Source organism: Panthera onca, chromosome Y (genome assembly GCF_046562875.1).
Source record: "Panthera onca isolate mPanOnc1 chromosome Y, mPanOnc1 haplotype 2, whole genome shotgun sequence".
In the NCBI taxonomy this organism is placed as follows: domain Eukaryota; kingdom Metazoa; phylum Chordata; class Mammalia; order Carnivora; family Felidae; genus Panthera; species Panthera onca.
Window position 1 is genome coordinate 18,835,339 of NC_138358.1, and position 24,736 is coordinate 18,860,074.

The window sequence follows — 24,736 nt, forward strand, 5'->3', positions numbered from 1 at the left end:
TGATGTAAGTGGGTGTTGAAGTCACCTACTATATTGAATTGCCATCAGTTTGTCTTTATGTCTGTTAATATTTGCTTTTTGTATTCAAGTGCTTCATTGTTGCGTGCATAGATATTTTCAATTGTTACGTGCTCTTATTAGGTTGATCCCTTTATCATTATGCGATGCACTTTTTTTCTTTTGCTGTAGTCTTTGTTTAAAGTCTGTTTGGTCTAGGGCACCCCAGATGGCTCAGTCAGTTAATCTTTCAACCTAGGCTCAGTTCATGATCTCACTGTTCAGGGGTTCGAGACCCGCGTTGGGCTCTGTATTGACAGCTCAGAGCCTGCAGCTGGCTTTGGATTCTGTGTTCCCCTCCCCCCCGCCCTCTCTGTCTCTGCCCCTCCCCGACTTGTGCTCTGTCTCTCTTTGTCTCTTAAAAATAAATAAACATTAAAAAACTGTAAAAACGATAAAAAAAAATAAAGTCTATTTCATCTGATATTAGTATTTCTACCCAGGCTTATTTTTGCTTCTATTTGTATAATTATTTTTTCCCAGCACTTCACTTACAGTCTGTATGTATCTTTAGGATTGAAATGACTCTTTTCTAGGCAGCATATGGACTAACCTTTTTAAATTCATTTTGCAACCCTTTGTCTTTTGATTGGAGTGCTTACACTGTTTACATTTAAAGTAATTATTGACAGAGATACCTGGGTGGCTTAATCATTTAAATATCTGATTCTTGATCTCCTCTCAGGTTTTGGACATAGTCATGAGTGCAAGCCCTGCATTGGTCTCTGAGCTTGGCATGAAGCCTATTTTACTTACTAGCTAACTAAGTTTATTGATACCTTTGTATCTGTTGCTATTTTTATTAGTTTCTTGATTTTTTTTTTTTTTTTTAGTTTTTCTCTGTTTCTGTTTTCTTGTCTTGTGCTCTTTGTGATTGGCGAATTTTTGTAGTGATATATTTGCCTTTCTTTTCTCTTTATTTTTTTTGTATCTCTCATAGGTTTGTAGTTTGTGGTTACAAAGAGGTGTACTATAAGGTCCTATGTAAGTAGAAGTCTGTATTAATTTTATAGTCATTTAAGTTGAAACACATTAATTTTTTTTTATTTTTACCTGTCTCTTACCATTGTCCATTCATTCTCCAACATTGTCATATGTTATGTGTTTTAATTCAGTGTCTACTTATAGCCGTTTTTTTTTTTTTTTCACTGAAAGAAGCCTGCTTAACGTTTCTCTTATGGCTGGCTTTGTGGTGATAAACTCATTTGTTTGGCAAATTCTGTCTCTCCTTCAAATCCAAATTATAATCTTGCTGGGGAAAGTATTCTTGATCGTAGTTGTTTTGTTTTGATTTCCCTTCAGCACTTTGAATATATCATGCCACTACTTTATGGCCTGAAAAACCTGTTGAAAAATCTGCTGGTTAGCCTTGTTAGTTTTCCCTATATTACAGGTAACTTTTCATTTCTATATTGCTGCTTTTGACATTTTCGCTTTATCTTTATTTTTTGATATGTCAATTATTATGTGTGTGGTATAGAGCTTCTTTGGCTCATCTTTGTGTGAGCTTTTTGGATTTGGAACCTGTTTAATTCCTTATGTGAGAAAATGTTTCTGGTATTATTTTGTTCAAGTAAGATTAACACACCTCTCTCTCACATTCTTCTCTGAAACCCCAATAATGTAAATGTTTGTTCCCTTGATATTGCCCATCCAAGATATATCTTAATCTATACTCATTTTTAAAATCTTCTGTCTTTTTGCTGTTCAGCCTGAATGTTTTCCATTACTTTCTTAGATCACTGGTACATTCTCCTAACTCCTCTGATCTACTGTTGATTCCCTGTCATGTTTTTGTTTTTTAGTTTCATTTATTGTATTCTTCATTTTTGATTGCCTCTCTTTAATATTTTCTGTCTCCTTACCGAGTCTCACTGAAATCTTTCACTGTTCTTTTGCAGCACCATGAGAATCTTTATGATCATTACTTTAAATTCTTTATCAGGCATATTGCTTTTCTCCGCTTCATTTGGTTGTTCTTCTGAAATTTTGTTGTTCATTCTGTTGGATAACGTTTCTCTGTCTTCGCATTCTGCTTGACTTTCTGTGTTTGTTTTTTGTATTTGGTGGAACAACCACTTCTTTTATTTTTTTTCTTTTGAATAGTTCCTTCTAATCTTGAAGAAATGGTCTTCTGTATAGTTGTCCCTCATGTAGACTGTGTAGTTGTTGACTTTTGCTGGCTGGCTAGAGCTATAATTTGCATGATTTGTAGTGGCACCCCAAAAGAACTACCATAGCTGATTTGGTCACAGATCCGTGTGGCCTCTAGGCTCTCCACACACTGGGTGTCCTCACAGAACAGCAAAAACTAAAGTGGGTCAAAGCCAGGTGTCCTATGGCTCTACAACCAGAGGGCTCCTTAGCATGATAGCTGAATATGAAGTAGGTGTTATTTGGAATGTAGCAGGACCCTCTGTATTAAATACACCCTCACAAGACAGCTGAATTTGAGATTCGTCCTCGGGAACTCTGTGCAGGGGATGCCTTTGCAGTTCTGCTGTAGCTAAAGCATTGTACAGGCAGGCCATGATGTTCTTGAGCTCTCAGCACAGAGGGTGCCCTAGTTAGATTGCTGAAAGTAAATTGGGGTGGGGGATTTTCTACACACAGAAAGTACTTTGGCAGGATCACTGAAGTGGATGTAGACTTGAGTATGCCAGGACTTTTCCACACAGACGGTGTACTCTTATGGTGACTGGAACTGATGCTGGCACAGGCTGAGGTTCTGGGGCACTTTGTGCTTAATGGGACAGCTGGACCTGTAGCAGACATTAGCTGAGAGGTCCCAGAGTGCCCCCGCCACCAGTAATTCCCTTGAAATCCACTTGAAGTGTAAGTGGTGCATGTCCTGGAGTATTCAGTGGTGCTTTGCTACAGTTTCACCTTTTCACGAAGTCTAGAAGTGTAGTAAGAATTAACCAGGAATATTCCAATATTCCTTTTGTAGGATGGCTGGGACTGGTATGGGTTGTTTCCCTGGGGCTCACTCAGGCAACAGACTAGTTAGGGTACCCTGGCAGCACTGTTATGTGCTCTCAAGATGGAGGGGGAGTATAGACATATCTGTCAACCTCTCCTCCCCGGAGAAAATTCTAGTAGGTCCACTTGCTATTTGGAGGAGTTCTAAGGGTGGTTCTCTAGTGCTAGTTGCTCTTTTAAACCACTGGATTTTAATTTTGTTTTTGTTTTTGTGTTTTAATATACCCAAGTGTGACTATGTCTGGAAATAGACTAGTTTAGACCTGGAGTTTGCTAAAGCAGTAAGCTTGTTATGGCATCCCTACTCATCTCTGGTTTGCACTTTCAAAGTGGGATGTAAACCATGTTTCTGTCCAGTTTCTCTGACCCAGAAGGAGTTTTAGCAAGTCCTCTGCCATTTGGCAGGGTTCTAGGGCTGTCTCTGTTATAAACTAGTTGTTGTTTAAAACTGCAGCTGTGTTCTGTGCCCAAAGAGGTTCTGTTTAATTTTTCTTTCCCCAACAAGGGATGATGGGGAAGAAACCCCATGCCTCTCTTTGAGAGTCCTTTCTCTGTTTGGTGTTACAAGGCCAAAAAACAATATCAAAGCCTAGTATTCAGGAGAACAAGCCTTATTTGTAATGGCCACAGCATGGAAAAGTGAGAACTGAGTTCACAAGTCAACTTCTCTTTTATGGTGAATTTGGGGTAGAATTTTATATCTACGTTTCTTGGAAACATTTTTCTAGATGTGTCTTTTGAGGCAGGGGGAACAAAAGCAAAAATAAACTATTGGGACGTCATCAAATTAACAAGATTTTGCAAAGCTACTGAGTGGGAGAAGTAATTTATAAACCTTCATATGTTTGTTAATGATATGTACAGTAAGGGGTTAATATCTCAAGTATGTAAAATAAAAGTATGTAAGGAATTATACAACTCAAACTCTACAACTCAACACCAAAAAAGCAAAGAATACAAATAAAATATGAGCAGAAGAACATTTTTCCAAAGGAGACGTACAGATGATTAACAAACACATGAAAAAAGTCTGAACATCAGTCATCATCAGGGAAGTGCAAATCAAAACCAAAAATCAATTAGAGATCACCTCTTACCTGTCAGAATGGGTAAAATCAAACACACAAGAAACAACAAATATTGACAACGAGGTGGGAAAAAGAGAATGCTCAGGCAGTGTTGATAGAAATGCAAACATACATCCATTATGGAATTTCCTCAAAAAATTAAAAGTAAAATTACTCAAGGAGGCATGGAAGATGGTGTAGGAGGATGGTGGGCTCACCTCGTCTTGCTGATCATTTAGATTCCACCCATTTCTGCCTAAATAACCCAGAAAACCACCAGAAGACCATCAGAATGGACTCGCCAGAGCCAAGCATAGACAAGAGGCCCACAGAAGAGGGTAGGAAGGGCAGAGAGGCAGTGCGCGTCACAGGGCCTGGCGGGAAGGAGCTGAGGTGGTAGAGGGGCAGCTCGCCCAGCGGGGTAGAGCCCCCGAAGTCTGCCATGCAAAAGCAGAAAGGTCAGAATCTGTGATTTCTGACAGCCAGTGGAACTTAACATCTGGAGTGTTAAAACGCAACAGCTCTGCTCTCGGAGAGCGGGGAGGACGAGAGGACGCTGGGAGGGAGAGTTGTTGAGGCCCAGAAGACAGAGCTGAGCTCGGCCTGAGAACAGAGGTGGTGGCCAGCACCATTTCCCTATTCCCATCCCCCAGATGAAATTCCAGAGGAAACCAGCTCGCGTCACTGAACTTGATTGCACCGCGCAGAAAGCCCAACGCTGTGCTTCTGTGGATCCATCCCTCCGGTGGGCCTGCCTCCATTCCAGTGCTGCAGGGCCCCTCCCTCCTGGGACCACCAGTGGCAAAACTAGCTTAGCCTGTCCCTCCTGCTGTTGTGAACGTTGCAGATCCACCCCCGCTAATGCATCCTTGGCCAGATTCCATGGAACCAGCACCACAAGCCTGGCAGTGTGCAAGTAGCTCAGACAGGAGCTGGACAGCTCACTGGACAAGTAGCCCAGACAACAGCAAGACACACCACTGCACACTGAATACTACCCCTGGGGCAGAGGAAGATAAAGAACACACCAGTCTGACCGTGGCCCAAGTGGTGGGCTGGGGGCCGACTTCAGGTCTGACTGTGGCCCCACCCACCAAAAGTTACTCCGGACAGCACAGGGTAAGTTCCATGAAATTTTGAACTACCAGGGGAACTACCCAAAATGACAAAACGGAAGTACTCTCTTCAAAAGAAACTCAGGAAGTAGCGACAGCTAACAAGTTGATCAGAAACTGATTTAAGCAATATAACTGAACAAGAACTTAGAATAATAGTCATAAAATTAATCACTGGGCTTGAAAAAAGCATAGAGTACATCAGAGAATCTATGGCTACAGAGATCAAGGGACTAAGAAATAGTTGTGAGGAACTAAAAAATGCTATAAATGAGGTGCAAAATAAAATGGAGGCGGCCATAGCATGGATTCAAGCCGGAGAGGAGACAATAGGTGAATTAGAAGATAAAAATATGGAAAAAGAGGAAGCTGAGAAAAAAAAAAATCCAGGAGTATGAGGGGAGAATTAGAGAACTAAGTGATGCAGTCAAATGGAACAATATCCCTTCGTAGGAATTCCAGAAGAAGAGAGAGAGAGAGAGAGAGAGAGAGAGGGGCTGAAGGTGTACTTGAACAAATCATAGCTGAGAACTTCCCTGATCTGAGGAAGGAAAAAGGCACTGAAATCCAAGAGGCACAGAGAACTCCCTTCAGATGTAACTTGAATTGATCTTCTGCATGACATATAGTGAAACTGGCAAAAAACAAGGATAAAGAGAAAATTCTGAGAGCACCTAGGGATAAACGGGCCTTAAACATACAAAGATAGACACATAAGAGTAGTAGTAGACCTGTCTACTGAAACTTGGCCAGCCAGAAAGCAATGACAGGAAATCTTCAATGTGGTGAACAGAAAAAATATGCCCTCAAGAATCCGTTATCCAGCAAGTCTGTCATTCAGAATAGAAGGAGAGAGAAAGGCTTTCCCAAACAAACAAAAACTGAAGGAACTCATCTTCACTAAACCAGCCCTGCAAGAGATCCTAAGCGGGACTCTGTGAGTGAAATGTTGCAAGGACCACAAAGTTCCAGAGACATCACTACAAGCATGAAACCTACAGACATAACAGTGACCCTACACCCGTATCTTTCAAGATTAACACTGAATGTAAATGGACTAAATGCTCCGACAAAAAGACATAGAGTATCAGAATGGATAAAGAAACAAGACTCATCTATTTGCTGTCTACAAGAGACTCATTTTAGACCTGAGGACACCTCCAGATTGAAAGTGAGGGATGCAGAACTATCTATCATGCTACTGGAAGACAAAATAAAGCTGGAATAGCCATACGTATATCAGACAAACGAGACTTTAAATTAAAGGCTGTAACAAGAGATGAAGAAGGCCATTATATAATAATTACAGGGTCTATTCATCAGGAAGAGCTAACAATTAGAAGTGTCTACGGACTGAATGTGGAAGCCCCCAAATACATAAAACAGTGAATCACAAACATAAGCAAACTTATTGATAAGAAAGTGGTAATTTCAGGGGACCTTAATACCCACTTACAACAATGGATAGATCATCTAGACACAGGATCGATAAAGAAACAAGGGTCCTGAATGATACATTGGATCAGATACACTTGACAGAAATATTTAGATCTCTGCATTCCAAACCAACAGAATATACGTTCTTCTCGAGTGCACATGGAACATTCTCCAAGTTAGATCACTTAACTGGGTCACAAAATAGCCCTTCATAAGTATAAAAGAATTGAGATCATACCATGCATACTGTCAGACCACAAGGCTATGCAACCTGACATCAACCACAGTTAAAAGTCTGGAAAACTGCCAAAGGCATGGAGGTTAAAGAACACCCTACTAAAGAATGAATGTGTCAACTAGGCAATTGGAGAAGGAATTGAAGAATATATGGAAACAAATGAAATAAAAATACAACAGGCCAATGCTTTGGGATGCAGTGAAGGCAGTCCTGAGAGGAAAATACATTGCAGTCCAGGCCTATCTCAAGAAACAAGAAAAATCCGCAATACAATGTCTAATAGCACGCCTAAAGGAAATAGAAGCAGAATAGCACAAAGACACCCCAAACCCAGAAGCAGAAGAGAAAGTATAAAGATCAGAGTCGATATAAGCAATATAGAATCTCAAAAAACTGTAGAGCAGATCAATGCAAACAAGAGTTGGTTTTTGAAAAAATAAACAAAATTATTAATTCTCTAGCCAGGCTTCTCAAAAAGAAAAGGGAGATGACCCAAATAGATACAATCATGAATGAAAATGGAATCATTACAACCAATCCTTCAAATACAAGCAGTTATCTGGGAATACTATGAAAAATTATATGACAACAAACTGGATAACCTGGAAGAAACAGACAAACTCCTAAGCACCCACACAATTCCAAAACTCAAACAGGAAGAAATAGACTTGAACAGACCCATAACCAGTGAAGAAATTCAATCAGTTATCAAAAATCTCCCAACAAAGAAGAATCCAGGAGCAGATGGCTTCCCTGGGGAATTAAACCAGACATTTAAAGCAGAGAATATACCTACCCTTCTCAAGCTTTTCCAAAAACTAAGGAAGGAAAACTTCCAGACTCATCCTATAAAGCCACCAATACGTTAATTCCCAAACCAGAGACCCAGCAAAAAAAGAGAACAACAAACCAGTATCCCTGATGAATATGGATGCAAAAATTCTCAATAAGATACCAGCAGGTTGAACTCAACAGCATATGAAAAGAATTATTTACCATGATCAAGTGGGATTCATTACTGGGCCTCAGGGCTGGTTCAACATTTGCAAGTCAGTGTGATACATCACATTAACAAAAGAAAAGAAAAGAACCATAGGATCCTGTCAATCGATGCAGAAGCAGCATTTGACAAAATTCAGCATCCTTTCTTAATACAAACCCTCAAGAATGTCGGGATAGAAGGAACGTACTTAAACTTCATAAAAGCCATTTATGAAAAGCCCTAAGCTACTGTCATCCTCAGTGGGGAAACACTGAGAGCTTTTCCCCCTGAGATCAGGAACACAACACGGATGTTCAGTCTCACCGCTGTTGTTTAACATAGTGTTGGAAATGCTAGCATCAGCAATCAGACAACAAAAGGAAATGAAAGGCATCAAAATTGGCAAAGATGAAGTCAAGCTTTCACTTTCCACAGATGACATATTATATGTGGAAAACCTGATAGACTCCACCAAAAGTCTCCTAGAACTGATAAATGAATTCAGCAAAGTCGCAGGAAACAAAATTAATGTACAGAAATAAGTTGCATTCTTATACAGTAATAATGAAGCAACAGAAAGACAAATAAAGAAACTATCCCATTCATGATTGCAGCAAGAAGCATAAAATATCTACGAATAAACCTAACCAAAGATGTAAAAGATGTGTATGCTGAAAACTTTAGAAAGCTTATGAAGGAAATTGAAGATGATACAAAGAAATGGAAAAACATTCCATGCTCATGGATTGGAATAATAAATATTATTAAAATGTCAATACTACCCAAAGCGATCTACACATTCAATGCAATCCCAGTCAAAATTGCACCAGCATTCTTCTCAAAGCTAGAACAAAGGACCCTAAAAATGTATGGAACCGCAAATTACCCCAAATATTATAGTAATATTAAAGAAAGTAACCAAAGTGGGAGCCATCACAATCCCAGACTTTAGCCTCTATTACAGAGCTGTAATCATCAAGAGAGTAGGGTATTGGCACAAAAACATGCATAGACCAATGGAATACAATAGAAACTCCAGAATTAGACCCAAAAAAGTATGGCCAGCTAATCTTTGACAAAGCAGGAAAGAATATCCAATGGAAAAAAGACAGTTTTTTTTAACAAATGTTGCTGGGAGAACTCGACAGCAGCATGCGGAAGTATGAAACTAGGACAGTTTCTTACACCATTCACAAAAATAAACTCAAATTGGAGGAAGGACCTGAATGTGAGAGAGGACACCATCATAACCCTGGGGGAAAAAGCAGGAAACAACTTCTTTGACCTCAGCTGCAGCAATTTCTTACTCTACATGTCTCTAAAGACAAGGGAATTAAAAGCAACAATGAACTATTGGGACTTCATCAAAGTAACAAGGTTCTGCAATGCAAAGAAAACAATCAACAAAACTAAAAGGCAACCGAGAGAATGGGGAAAATATTTGCAAATGGTGTATTGGATAAAGGGTTAGTATCTAAGTCTGTAAAGAACTTACCAAACTCCACACCCAAAAAAACAAATAATCCAGTGAAGAAATGGGCAGAAAATGTGAATAGACACTTTTCCAATGAAGAAATCCAGATGGCCAACAGGCACATGAAAAGATGCTTAACATCACTCCTCATCAGGGAAATACAAATCCAAACCACACTGAGATATCACCTCACACCAGAGTGGCTAAAATGAACAAATCAAGAGACTATAGATGCTGGAGAGGATGTGGAGAAACGGGAACCCACTTGCACTGTGGGTGGGAATGCAAACTGGTGCAGCCACTCTGGAAACAGTGTGGAGGTTCCTCATAAAATCAAACATAGATCTACGCTATGATCCAGCAATAGCACTGCTAGGAATTTACCGAAGGGATATAGGAGTGCTGGTGCATAGGGGCACTTGGCACCCCAATGTATATAACAGCACTTTCAACAATAGCCAGATTTTTGAAAGAGCCTAAATGTCCATCAACTGATGAATGGCTAAAGAATATGTGGCTTATATATACAATGGAATACTACATGGCAATGAGAAGGAATGAAAATACGGCCTTTTGTAGCAGCATAGATAGAACTGGAAAGTGTTATGCTAAGTGAAATAAGTCATACAGGAAAGACAGATACTATATGTTTTCACTCTTATGTGGATCCAGAGAAAGTTAACAGAAGACCATGGGGGAGGGGAAGGAAAAATAAAGTTAGAGAGGGAGGGAGCCAAACCATAAGACACTCTTAAAAACTGAGAATAAACTGAGGGTTGATCAGGGTGGAAGGGAGAGGAATGTGGGTGATGGGCATTGGGGAGGGCACCTGTTGGGATGAACACTGGGTGTTGTATGGAAATCAATTTGACAATACATTTCATGTTAAAAATAACAAAATAAAATAAAATTACTATATGAACTAGGAATTCCAGTGTTGTCTTTACCCTACAAATTTGGAAAGATTTATGCACCTCTGTGTTTATTTATGTTTATTTCTGCATTATTTACAACAGTCAAGATACAGAAGCAACTGGAGGGTCCATCAATAGATGAATGGGTAATGATGTGACACACATAAACACCTACACGTGAATGTTATTCTGCCATAAAAAAGAACGAAATCTTGCCATTGCAACCATATAAACGGAGCTAGAGTGTAAAATGTTAACGTGAAATAAGAGAAACGTGAAATAAGAGAAAGACAAATACCATATGATTTCCACAAGTTATATGAGGAATTTAGGATACAAAGCAAATGAACAAAGAAAAAAAGAGATTCTTCATCAGAGAGAATATTCTGATGGTCACCAGTGAACAGTTCAGTGGAAGAATGGGTGAAATTGGTGAAGGGGATAAAGGAGTACACTTAATGTGATCAGCACTGAATAGTGTATAGAATTGTTGAATCATTATGCAATACACCTGAGACTAATTTAACACTGTGTTAGTTATACTGGAATTTTAAAGAATTACAGATAACATTAAAAAAAAAATTCCCCTTGATTTCTTCTTTAGTCCATAGTTTGTTTTTTTTTCCTTAAGGAATGTGTAGCTAATTCCCATCTATTTGTAAGTTTGCAAGCTTTACAGTTGTTGATATATTGTTAATAATCATTGTGATCAAATAAGTACTTGATATGTCAGTCTTACTAAATTTGCTAAAATGTGTTTGTGGTCTATCATATCGTCCTGAAAAATATTCTATATGTATTTGAAAGAAATGTGTAATATACTACTATGGATGGAATGTATTTTTCAAGGTCAGTGTTTTCCTCTCAGTGTTCTGTTTGTATGATTTATTCACTGCTGGAAGTGGTTTTGAAGTGCACACTATTATTATTTATTATATCTTATTCTCTGTTTTCCTTTAGTATCTATTTTTTCCTTCAGATCTCTATTTACCTAATATATGTAAATGATCTGATCAATCTTGAATGTGTATATATTTGTCAATGTTGTATCTTCTTAATGACTTGTCTACTTTATCATTATCTGACACTGATTGGTTTCTTGTTACCATATTGGCTTATTCTGTGTGTGTTGCTTGATATTAATATAGCTACTTTGTCTTTCTTTTGGATTCCTGTGTATGGAATAACTCCACTTAATATTGTATCTAAGTCTTTAAATTGAATGGAATCTCTTGAAGGCAGAAAATAATTGGGTCTTATTTTCAATCTCTTCCACTTTGTAGATTCGAAAATTCAATCCATCTATATGCTGTTTATTGATACATACTAACTAATGCCATCTTGCTAATTGTTTCTGGTAGTGCTATAGTACCATTGGTCCGTTTTTCATCTATTACTGTCTTACCTTTGAGAATGGGTGATTTTTTACAGTTACATTGTCTGATTTTCTCTCTTTGTGAAACTAGTGTGGGTTTTTGATTAGTAGTTAATGGGCTAATATAAAATGTCTTGTAGATGTAACAGTAAATAATTCTATTGACAGTAACTTAAATTAGCATAAAACACTACCTGTTTAATCTGTCTTACTTTACTGTCATCGTCTGTCACAGATTACTCATTTGATTGGTAATTATTACAAAATTACAGTCACTGAAGTTATTTTTTTAATTTAAATTTTAGTTAACTTGCAGTGCAATATTGGTTTCAGGAGTAAAATTCAGTGATTTATAAACAACACCCAGTGCTCATCACAACTTCCATTTTAATACCCATCACCCATCTAGCCCATCTCCCACCCACATCCCTCCATCAACCCTCAGTTTGTTCTCTATGATTACATTTCTCGTGATTTGTTTCCCTCTCTTCTCTTTCTCCCCACCTTCCTATCTGGTCTTCTTTTCTATCTTAAAATCTACATATGAGTGAAATCATATGGTCTGTCTTTCTCAGAATTATTTCACTTAGCATAATACCTTCTAAGTAATGTTCCATTGTACATACATACTACATCTGTTTTCTTTTTTAATTTAAATGTTTATTTTTCAGAGAGAGAGAGAGAGAGCGCGCACAAGCAGGTGAAGGCCAGAGACAGAACGAGACACAGAATCTTCAGGCTGCAAGCTGTCAGCACAGAGCCTGACATGGGGCTTGAACTCACGAGTTGTGAGATCATGACCTGAGCCAAAGTCTGACGCTAAACCAACTGAGCCATCCAGGCACATCTGTACCACATTTTCTTTATCCTTTCTTTCATCAGTCAGTGAAACTGACTTGGGCTTTCTCCCTAGTTTGGCTTTATAATAAGCTTGGCTATAAACATAAGGTTTCATGGACCCCTTTGAATTTTTATTTTTGTATCCTTTGTATCCTTTGGGTAGTTCTATTTTTAGGTTTCTGAGGAGTTTCCATACTGTTCTCCAGAATGGCTACACAAGTTTGCTCTCCTACCAAGTGCAGGAGGGTAGTCCTTTCTCTGCATCTTCACCAACCCCTGTTGTTTCTTGTGTTAATTGTAGCCACTCTGACAGGTGTGAGGTGGTATCTCATTGTGGTTTTGATTTGTACTTCCCTGGTGATGAGGGATGTAGAACACCTTTGCATGAGTCTGTTCACCTTCTGGATGTGATCTTTGAATAGTTTGTATTGATGTCTTCTTCCCTTTTCTTAATTGAGTTGTTTGTTTTTTGGGTGTTGAGTTTGATGATTTCCTTACAGAGTTTGGATACTAACCCTCATCAGATACATTGTTTGCAAATATCCTCTCCTATTCCATTGTTGTAGACTCTGGGTCTGGAGCTCTTTCTCGTCTAGCAAGAAAGCGGGATGCAGGATTAAACTATGAGAGATGGCTAATGTCAGGGAGAAGACAAGAGCCCTGATTAAGAGTCCTTGCTCCATTTTTTTAGGATCTGAAGGCTTACAAACATTGTAATGGACATACACAAAGAGACAATGAGACTGTTAACATTAACTCATGGACATGAGGAAAAGAGGGTTTTGAAGATCTGTGGGGTTAGGGGTTTGGGCTAATACAAAACAAAACCCTGGCGCCCAGTGGCCAGGCAGAAGGTTGTTTACAGCAAACATGAGACATGGCCTCTGTTTACCTAAACTGGTTGAGGGGACAAGAAAGAGCATGCTACGTCAGGGTCAACAAGGCACCTTTGTTTTGCTCTTTAGCTCTGGTCTGGGCAGCTTCACCTCACAGTGATTTATCTCCCTATTTACCTGTTTACCTAGTTTACCTAATGTGGTCCTTCCTTCCTGAGAAAACAACTTTGTGCTATAGTACTAAATTGGGGGGCGTTTCTGCCCTGTATACCTAATCTTGTTTACCTCATATACCTTTGTTCTATATTTGGCCTTTGCCTCACCCTCTCTGTACAGGGGGCTTAGCCCCACCCTCCTTATGCTAATTACCTAATCTTATTTACCCAGACTTGGGTGTCAGCATCCTGTAGCTTTATAGTCCTTTATGCCTTGTTAATCCATCAGTGCAAGCCCAGGGAAATCCTGAGCTTATTCCCCAGGTTCCATAAGCTTCCTTTTAGTTTTGTTGATTGTTCCCTTTTGCTCTGCACAACCTTTTTATCTTGTTGAACTCCCATTAATTAGTTCCGGTTTGCTTTTGTTTTCCCTTCCCTTCCCTTCCCTTCCCTTCCCTTCCTTTCCCTTTCCCTTTCCCTTTCCCTTTCCCTTTCCCTTCCCCTTTCCCTTTCCCTTTCCCTTTCCCTTTCCCTTTCCCTTCCCTTCCTTTTTCCTTTCCTTTCCCCTTTCCTTTCCCCTTTCCTTTCCCCTTTCCTTTCCCCTTTCCTTTCCTTTCCCCTTTCCTTTCCTTTCCTTTCCCCTTTCCTTTCCTTTCCTTTTTCCTTTCCTTTTTCCTTTCCTTTTTCCTTTCCTTTTTCCTTTCCTTTTTCCTTTCCTTTTTCCTTTCCTTTCCTTTTTCCTTTCCTTTCCTTTCCTTTCCTTTCCTTTCCTTTCCTTTCCTTTCCTTTCCTTCCCTTCCCTTCCCTTCCCTTCCCTTCCCTTCCCTTCCCTTTTTCCTTCCCTTCCCTTTTCCCTTCCCTTCCCTTTTCCCTTCCCTTCCCTTTTCCCTTCCCTTCCCTTTTCCCTTCCCTTCCCTTCCCTTTTCCCTTCCCTTCCCTTTTCCCTTCCCTTCCCTCCCCTTTTCCCTTCCCTTCTCCCTTCCCTTTTCCCTTCCCCCTTCCCTTTTTCCTTCCCTTCCCTTCCCTTCCCTTTTTCCTTCCCTTCCCTTCCCTTCCCTTTTTCCTTCCCTTCCCTTCCCTTCCCTTCCCTTTTTCCTTCCCTTCCCTTCCCTTCCCTTTTTCCTTCCCTTCCCTTCCCTTCCCTTCCCTTTTTCCTTCCCTTCCCTTCCCCCTTCCCTTCCCCCTTCCCTTCCCCCTTCCCTTCCCCCTTCCCTTCCCCCTTCCCTTCCCCCTTCCCTTCCCCCTTCCCTTCCCCCTTCCCTTCCCTCTTCCCTTCCCCCTTCCCTTCCCCCTTCCCTTCCCTTCTCCCAACCCCATTTGTTGAAGGGACTGTCTTTTTTCCATTGGATATTCTTTCCTGTTTTGTCAAAGACGAGTTAATCATATAATTGTGGGTCTCTTTCTGGGATTTCTGTTCGATTTTGTTGATACACATGTCTGTATTTTGCGCCAGTACCATACTCTCTTGATGACAAAAACTTTGTAATCTTGAAATCTGGAATTGTGATACCTCCAGTTTTGTTTTCCTTTTTCAGGATTGCTTTGGCTATCTGGGGACTTTTCTAGTTTCATTTCTGGTGGTTTTGATAATAGCAATTCTGACAGGTGTGAGGAGATACGTCATTGTGGTTCTGATTTTCATTTCCCTGATGATGATTGATGTTGAGCCTTTTTTCCTGTGTCTCTTAACCATCTGAATTTCTTCTTTGAAGAGATATCTGTTCATGCCCTCTACCCTGTTTTTAGTTGGATTGATTGTTTGCATGTTTGTGGATACTGAGTTGTGTGAGTTCTTTATGTATTTTAGCTATTAATCCCTTACAGTTGTATCACTTGCAAATATATAAATTCCCTGAGTCAGTAGTGTCTTTTTATTTTGTTGGTGGGGTTTTGGTTGTTGTTTGTGTTTTTAGTTTTTTTTTTGTCTTTTTTTTTTTTTTTGCCATGGAAAAGAGTTTTAGTTTGATTTAGTTTCATTTGTTTATTTTTGCTTTTGTTCACTTTTCTGAGGAGGCAGATCAAATATATGTATATACACACACATTGCTAAGACCGATGTCAGGGATTTCTTCTAGTGGTTTTCTTCTAGTAGTTTCCAGTCTTATACTTAACTCATTAATCCCCTTTTAGTTTATCTTGTATATGATGTAAGCAAGGAGTCCAGTTTCAACTTTATTTGCAAGTAGCTGTTGAGTTTTCCCAACAACATTTGTTGAAGAGCCGGTCTTTCCCCAGTGTTTATTCTTGCCTCCTTTGCCAAAGACTAATTTACCTGTGTTAACATGGGTTTATCCCTGGGCTGTGTATTCCATGTATCTGTTTTTGTGCTAGTACCACCCTACTTTGATAACATATCCTTATAGTATAGTTGGAAATAAGAAAGCCTGATATCTCCAGCTTGTACTTCTTTCTCAAGATTTCTTTGATCATTCAAGGTCCTTTGTGGTTCCATATACATTTTAGGATTTTTCCCCCTAGTTTTCTAGAAGATACCATTGTTTTCAATAGAGATTGTATTGAATCTTTAGACTGCTTTGGGTGGCCAGGATATTTTAATAATATTTTTTTTTCGGTCCAGGTGCATGGTGTATCTTTCAATGTATTTGTGTCATCATCAGTTTCATTTACCAATCTTACAGTTCCTTTCCTCTGCTCCCTTTTTAGTTGGATTGCTTTTTTTTTAATGCTTACATTTATTTTATTTGTGTTTTGTGTGCAATTGTCAGTGGATTGTTTTCTATTTTTTATAGTTAACTAATATTGTATAGAACATAACACATAACTGGCTTGTAAATTGACTGAACTCATAACTTAGTTTTAATCATATTTTGCTGGAGTCCTTAGGGTTTTCTCCATATAGTATCATGTTGGTTTATGTAAATAGTGATAGTTTACTTCTCTTATAATTTGATTGCCTGTGTTTCTTTTTCTTATCTTATTGCTATGGCTAGGACTTCCAGTACTGTGTTAAGTAATAGCGGTGAGAAGGCATTCTTGTCTTATTCCTGATCTTACAGGAATAAGTTTCACCATTCAATGTGATGTTAGCTGTGTGTTTGTCATTCATGGTCTTTATTACGTTGAGGTACATTTCTCTCTATCCACCTTGTTGAGAGTTTTGGGCACAAATAAGTTTTGGATTTTATCAGATGCTTTTCCAGCCTCTGTTGATATGATCATGATTTTTGCCACTCCTTGTTTTCTTTGTCATCCATTTTAAAAATATTTTTCCTCGCCTTTATTTTAGAGAGAGAGAGAGAGAGAGAGTGGGGAGAAGATATAAGAAGAGAGAGAGAATCTTAACCTCAACCAACTGAGACACCCACATGCCCCATCATGCATTTTCAGTGTGTTTTGTTACAGTGATTGATATGCAGATGTTGAACCACCCATCCTGAATCTCTTAAATAAATCGCACTTGATCTTTTTCTACGATTCTTTTAATGTATTGTTGCATTTGATATGATAATATATTGTTGAGGATTTTTATATCTGTATTCATCAGGAATATTGGCCTATAATCCCTCTAACTTTACAGCAAAAAACAAGTGGATAGTCTTCAAAATACAACTTTTATTGAGTTGAGCTAAATCTAAAGAGAGGCAAAACACAAGTACAGACTCACGTTAGCCTAAAAGGAAGTAACCTCTATACCTGTGGGTATGATATTTTAACATACTGCTAAAGGCTTGATAAAATTACTATGAGATATAAAATACATGGAAATGAAGACACAGTAGGAGTTCACATTTATCCTACAGATCTCAGTAAGTGAGAACTCAGAGGAAAGGTTACACAGAAACCAGAGAGAGCTCTCCCCACGCAAGTTTCACTGCAAGAAATGCCTGGACTCTTCTTTTACAAATAAAATCCTAAACCACCAGGGGGAAACAGTAAACATTTAACTTTTGACATAGTAAAGGGAAAATGTAAGAGAAAACTTCTCTTAACTATAAAGAAGTAGAAAAGTATTGTACACTTAAGCCTTTTGAAGACATTTAGCAATTGCAGTGGGATAAAATGGAATAAAAGGGGCTACCTTCAAGACACAGGCACAAAAGGCTAACTTAAGTTTGACGGTGAGTCAGAAAAACAGAATGATCCCTTCCTTCTCCATCGCTGTGCTTTAGCAAGTAAAGAGTAAGACAAATGACAGTGTTACTGCTGGGGGTAGAACAAACTGCTGGGGGGAAAACAAAAGAATTGAGAGAGATACCCAGGAATGGAAGAGTCTTGGTAGAAGTCAAGGATTAACAGGAGACATTAATTCCACCTCTATGGTAGAGCAAAACAAAGATAAAGTAAGTTCGGATGCAGTGAAATGGCTAAGACAGGTAACATCACCTCTTCACTCAAGATGAGAAGCAGAAAAAGCTGAAAAGCTCTACCATGGTAGAAAGGAAGCCAGATGAGACGGTGCCCAGCTTCCCTAGTTGTGCAAGACTTTGGTAAAGAAATCCATCTTTTTTCCTAGTAAAAGTAAGTTTTACCTATTTTGCAAGTATTTTCAAATAACCAGCTTGTTTCACTGATTGTCTGTTTTATTCTTTGTTGTGTTTGTGTCTGATCTTATTATTTCTTTCCTTCCACTGGCTTGAGTTTACTTTTCTTTTTCTGGTTTCTTACGTTATCAATTTGAGATCCCCCTCTCTCTGTTAGGTGTGCATTTATAGCCTTAAATTTCCCTCTGAGCACTGCTATGCAGCATTCCATGGTTTTATTTTTGACTTCCTATTCTTTCTGATTCTTTTCTAAATATCTTCTGTTTCCCCTGATGATTTAGTTTTTAGTCTATTGGATATTTAAGCGTCTGCTATTTATATCCTTGTCATTTTCTTGATTGATTGATTGATTGTAGAAAATATTTTTAATGATTTTGCTCTCCTAAAACTTATTTTAAGTGACATTTTTTGTCCTAACATATGGTTTGTTCTGGGAAACATCCCAAGTGACCTCACAAAACTGTATTACTGCTTTGTTACCTGGTGTACTTCTTTCCTTTTTTTTTCTAAATTTTTTTAACGTTTATTTATTTTTGAGACCGAGAGAGACAGAGCATGAACGTGGGAGGGTCAGAGAGAGGGAGACACAGAATCTGAAACAGGCTCCAGGCTCTGGGCTGTCAGCAGAGAGCCCAACGCAGGGCTCGAACTCACAGACCGCGAGATCATGACCTGAGCCAGAGCCCGCCACTTAACCGACTGAGCCACCCAGGCGCCCCTCTTTTTTTTTTTTTTTTTTAAAGAGAGAGCACAAGCAGCAGGAAGGGGCAAGGTAGACAGAAAGAGAGAGAGAGAATTTTAAGCAGGTTCCACATCCAGCATGGAACCAAAAGCAAATGTCAGTCTCGGGGTGAAAGGCAAGATCATGACCTGAACTGAAATCAAGTGTCAAGTGGCTAACCAACTGAGCCACCTAGGTGGCCTCAACTTTGTTCCCTTTTTTATACATGAGTAATTTTACAGCAATCCACTGACGGACATTTGGGTTATTTTGTTGCTTAGGGTGTTTTATATATGCCTGTTAAATCTATTTGCTTATAGTGTTGTTTACATCTCCTATATCTATATTAATCTTTTATCTAGATGTTCTGTGTATTATTGAAAGTGTGGTATTAAGTCTCGAATAATTATTTTCAAATATTTTCTCACATAATTCTCTCAGCATTTGTTTCATTTTATTTTGTGGCCCTTTGGTATATATATGTTTAGGATTATTTTATTTTCCTGATGAATTGAGCATTTCATCAATGTAAATATCCTTTGGTCTCTTGTAAGTTTTTTACTTACAATTGAATATATATGTGTGTATGCATATATATGTGTGTATGTACTTATATTTGTGTATCTATGTATTTATATATATCTAGACATTATATATGCATATGTATGTGTATGTATATAACTGTATATATATTCCAGTTCACAGACTCTTAACAATATAAAAACATAAAAAATATAAAAAATAAAGAGTAATCTAGATAACAAATAAAGAACTTGATGGGGCGCCTGGGTGGCTCAGTCGGTTAAGCATCCGACTTCGGCTCAGGTCATGATCTCATGGTCCATGAGTTCAAGCCCCGCATCGGGCTCTGTGCTGACAGCTCATAGCCTGGAGCCTGTTTCACATTCTGTGTCTCCCTCTCTCTCTGCCCCTCCCCTGTTCATGCTCTGTCTCTCTCTGTCTCAAAAATAAATAAACGTTAAAAAAAAGAACTTGTGTAGATATTTCTTGAGAGAAGTTATTCAAATGGTACACAGACACATGAGAGAATGCTCATCATCATTGGTCTTCACATATACCTAAGTCAAAATTACAGTGAGATTCCACATTACTCCCAGATGGCTTGAATCGACAAATCAGATACAAAGAGGTTTTTAAAAGAAATATGAATCCTGTGCATTTCTGGTGTGAATATGTAGTATTGCAGCATCTGTGCAAAATAGTTTGAGATTTCTCAGTTAAACTCAGAGTGACCATTTGACTCAGCTATTCTCATTAACCATTAAAGAGAAAAAAATATATGTCCACTGAAGCTTGTCACAAGAATTTCTTGCAGAATTACCTATAGTAGCCAAAATGGAAATAACCCAGATGTCCATCATTGGATAAATGGATAAGTAAATTGTATTGTACACATACAATGAAATATTACTCATATATACAAAAGAAACAAAGTACCAATACATCCTTCAGTAAGAATTACCCTTCATTATGTATAAAAAGCATTATTTATGTGTATAGAAGTATTTTGTGTATAAAACCTTATGCTAAGTGACAGAAGGCAGACATAACAGGCCAGTTATAGTATAGTTCTTTCCATTATATTTGAAAAGTCATAAAATCCATATTTAAGAAGAGTAGTGGTAACCACATCATGAGTGAATGGGAAATGATGAAGGGTTACTTAATGTGCACAGGGTGTTTTCTTGAGTGGCAAAAATGTTTTGAAACTAGAGAGAGAGAGTGGTTGCACAACATTTTGAGTATGCTTAAATGCTTCCAACTGTATATTTAAAATTTTTAAACCATTTTAAAATTGTTAATTTTGTATTTTGTGATTCCACTTCAATAAAAAATGTATGTCTGAATGGTAGAAGATAAAGTAAGATAGTTTTATTAGACATAGTGTATTTAAAGCTTTACTGGTAAAACAGGAGTTGAGATCATCTTAAAAATGAGAAGTATAAAATGAGCATTTAAGAAAATCTAATGATGAAAGCACACACAGAAAATGAAGTAGTAAAAATGAAGAAAATACTGACAAATTAAAAATAAGCAACTCTTGCTTTGAGAATTTGGAAGGCTTTATTTGGAATTTGGAACCCAGAAGGCAATTCAAAAGATTCTATATTCCTGGAAACTCAGATGATTTGGAGGATCACTGTTGAAGGTTTAGGATATGAATGAAAAAATATTTGCAGTTAGAAGTTCAAAAAAATTTTTTTTTTTTTTTAGAATATACGTATAGGGTGCCTGAGTGGCTCTGTCCGTTAAGTGTCTGACTTCAGCTCAGGTCATGAGCTCATGGTTCCTGAGTTCAAACTCCCCGTAGGGCTCTGTGCTGACAGCTCAGAGCCTGGAGCCTGCTTAAGATTCTGTGTGTCTCCCTCTGTCCGCCCCTCCACCGCTTGCACTCTGTCTCTCGCATTGTCTCAAAAATAAATAAGCATTTTAAAAAATTCAAAAAAATAATATACATATGAAAATTAAAAAAAAAAACCAAACTTCGTTACACATATCCTTTTCCAATTGCCAGAAGTTAAAATAAGAAAAGTCTCTGAAATATATGATTTAATGTAAAGTAAAATAGAAAATAAAGCTTTAGCTTGAATAAATAGAATAATTGTTAATGGAGTAATTTTATATGTACAAGATAAGTTTTACTTTGTATCTATGACATGACATTTAAATATCGTATCTTGAAACCTATAACATAGAATTGCAAGAGCGTGTTTATTACCACCGAAGTCATACAACTAACTTGTTTAAAAGAACTGCTCAAATCATAGCACGATGCTTTCCTATTAATAGCTTTTCTGGTTAAAAGGACTCTAAAATTGAGGATGACTTAATACAAACTTAAATCCAAAAAGTGTAGTATATAAAAGGTTTGCGATAGAAGCAAAAGTGAATTATATATCGTTTCTGTTACTGGTTTTACAAAAAGTGATCTTTTGAAACCTTTAATTTTCATAACAGTTTAATTATTATTGAAATTTTACGTATTGTCATTTTAACTTTTAATTATTTTCATTAGATAGAGGAACGTACCATCACCACACAGAGAGTTTTCCAAGATCGACGATATCAGATTGATGCTGCAATTGTTCGCATTATGAAGATAAGGAAAACACTTACCCACAGTGTACTTCTCTCAGAATTGTATAACCAGCTAAAATTTACACTACAGGTAAACAAATCTACCAAAAATCCAGTGGCATTGAGTACTTTTGAATAAAACCATAGGTTTATACGGTAATTTCAAGTAAAAATTTATCTATGATATGGAGTAAAACTTGTGAGTGTGATTATCACAGGACTTAGGTCCCTTTTTGTGTTATGGTTTACTGGATTAGGTTATTAAATTTTATCAGTTTTATAAATAAAAAGTTGTAACATTTTGAAAGGTAACACAAAAAAATAGAAAAAGAAATTAGTCTCATGATCTATTTTAAGTATTTTCACTGTACCTCCATGGTTTAGATTCACTTCCTTGATGTATCTTCTTGATGAAGTACAGTTAGAAGTTGCCTTTATTTGCACTGCTTATGAGCAAATACTTCACAGTTCCTAGCAGAGTGGCCTTTGGTCTTACTATGATAGTCCTTTGTCTATTTTTACATCTTATAACGGTTGATCTTTGTGACATTATTAAATACTACAACCTAACAAATTGTTAACAATATTTGGCAAATTACCGCTTACTTAGCCATTTTCAAAAAGTCTTTTTAAACACAATATGTAGCTAATTTGTCTGATTCTTATAGGTTAGACATTTTAATAACTTTTTTCTGCCATAATTATTAAAAATGTCAAGCTATTGGTTCGTATGTCGTCATAAAATAAAATGAAAATTGTAGTTTTGTGTATCCTAAGTAATCAAAATAGAATTGCTACAAACACTTCGATTTCTAGTCTAGTGTTTATGGCTTGGTTCACAAAGCCTGTCAGCTATGATTTTTTTCAATCCTGCTTCGTCTCATATCTTTCTCATTTTCTGACTCTTGCCAAACTCTTTACATAACGCGTGTACCTCCACTTCCTCACGGAGGGTGATAATATTAACAACTCACTCAAATGTTACTAAGACAAAAGAGTTTCCTGAAGCATATAGTAAGTGCTAAGGAATTATTAGCTGTAGCTGCTACTTTATCAATGTTGTGATTTTTAAAATTTAAAAGCCGTTTTTTCCTTTGAGGAAAAAAAAAAAAAAAACTCTTCGAGTTCTCTGCAGTGCTCTACACATGGCTCAACTGGGGTGCTTATTATTTAGTAAATTATAGAATTACTTTCTTTAATGTGATTTCTGGTGAGTGCAATCCGTACACCAAAACTAACCATGTGCCTAATAGAAACATCAGTGCCTAGGGTATTGGCTGTCTTCTATATTTTAGAGCCCTCCTTATGGGGAATAGTTAATGAGTATAACTTCTTTTTTATTAAAGAAATTGAAAGTATGATTTTTTACCAAAATGCATCCCAGATGCATTTTATTCTATTCTTTATGTATTAGTTGTACTTTATTCCTAGTTAGCACCTTTCTAATGTATTTCGGATTTGATTATAGTAATTTTTTAGTTAAGAAATTTATTGTTTCCTGAAAATTATGAATAATAAAAATATGAGATACAAAATGTGATATATTTAGGATGAGAGTAGAAAATAAAATGCTGTGATTTCATTTTTATTAACATTAATAATTTATTTTGTAGCCTTCTGATCTGAAGACGAGAATAGAATCTTTAATTGACAGAGACTACATGGAAAGAGATAAAGAAAATCCAAATGAGTACAAGTATATTGCATGAACTTCTGGCCTTACTATTTCTACTTATAGTAGTTGACTCATAGTCCTGTTAATTGATTAAAATATTCCACTGACACATGAATAAAAGCGGTGCATTAAAATACAAATGCAGAATTAAATTTTCATCAACATTCTCAGTTAAAGTATACAGTTTTCTGAATGACATGTATTTTTAATGTTGCTATTAAACTATACATAATGATCTAAAACTCCCTGGAAAATTTCGTAATGTTTACTGTCTGTCCTTCATTTCAGTATATATTGATTACATGTAGTATGCATTAGTTTAATAAAGAATAAGTTTCATAAAAAGCAACATATATCCATAAATATTTAAGTGTAAAATCGCACTGTGAATTATACATCTGGATGATTTAAACTCTATTTCAAATTAAGTATTAAAGCCATTTATTTGTCCTTATATTGGTTTTTCTGTGTATTTGTCCTTATGTTGGTTTTTCGGTGTGAAATTAATCATATAACAATTTACTATTAACATATGTAAACCATGTTAAAATTTAACCTATAATAGAACAATCATTTTAGACATCTCTAAAACATTTAGTTCAGCTTATATTTATATATTTATATATGTATGTGTATATATATATATATAAAATATATAAATTTTTGTCGTGTTTATTTTTGAGAGAGAGAGAGAGAGAGAGAGAGAGAGACCGAAACAGAGCGTGAGTGGGGATGAGCAGAGAGAGAGGGAGACACAGAATCAGAAGCAAGCTTCAGGCTCTGAGCTATCAGCACAACCATGATGAGGGGCTTAAACCCATGAACCCTGAGTTCATGACCTGAGGTGAAGCCTGACACTTAACCACCTGAGCCACTGAGATGCCCCAATGTCAGCTATGTATTTAAACTTGTACTAAATTATATTTGTACTAAATATATATATTTTTTTTACATAAATGTACATATATATGTACTAAATATATATATAAACATATACATATAAACATATATATAAACGTATATATATATATATATATATATATATATATATATATATGTAGGTATATGTGTGTGTGTATATATATTTTTACATATATATACATGTGTGTGTATTTGTACTAAAATCTAATATTAAATTTGTCATTTTAATGACATTGTCTTTCATTTACAGTTTTTGGCTTGTAGTCTGTTTTGTCTGACAGTGGTTGGTGTCCCTGCCAGTTTTTAGTACATGTTTGCATGTACTATGTGTTGTATCCTTTTATTT

At 37.1% G+C, this 24,736-nt stretch overlaps 1 protein-coding gene across 1 annotated transcript in view; it reads left to right on the forward strand.

The window, feature by feature from the left end:
• Window positions 1-23,923, forward strand: part of LOC145715077 (cullin-4B-like) — a 137,911-nt gene extending 113,988 nt beyond the window's left edge. The window contains 2 exon segments of the mRNA XM_081794660.1: window positions 21,733-21,885; window positions 23,408-23,923. Coding sequence (XP_081650786.1) covers window positions 21,733-21,885; window positions 23,408-23,503 — 249 coding nt within the window. The 3' untranslated portion in view covers window positions 23,504-23,923.
• Window positions 23,924-24,736: the final 813 nt, after the last annotated feature.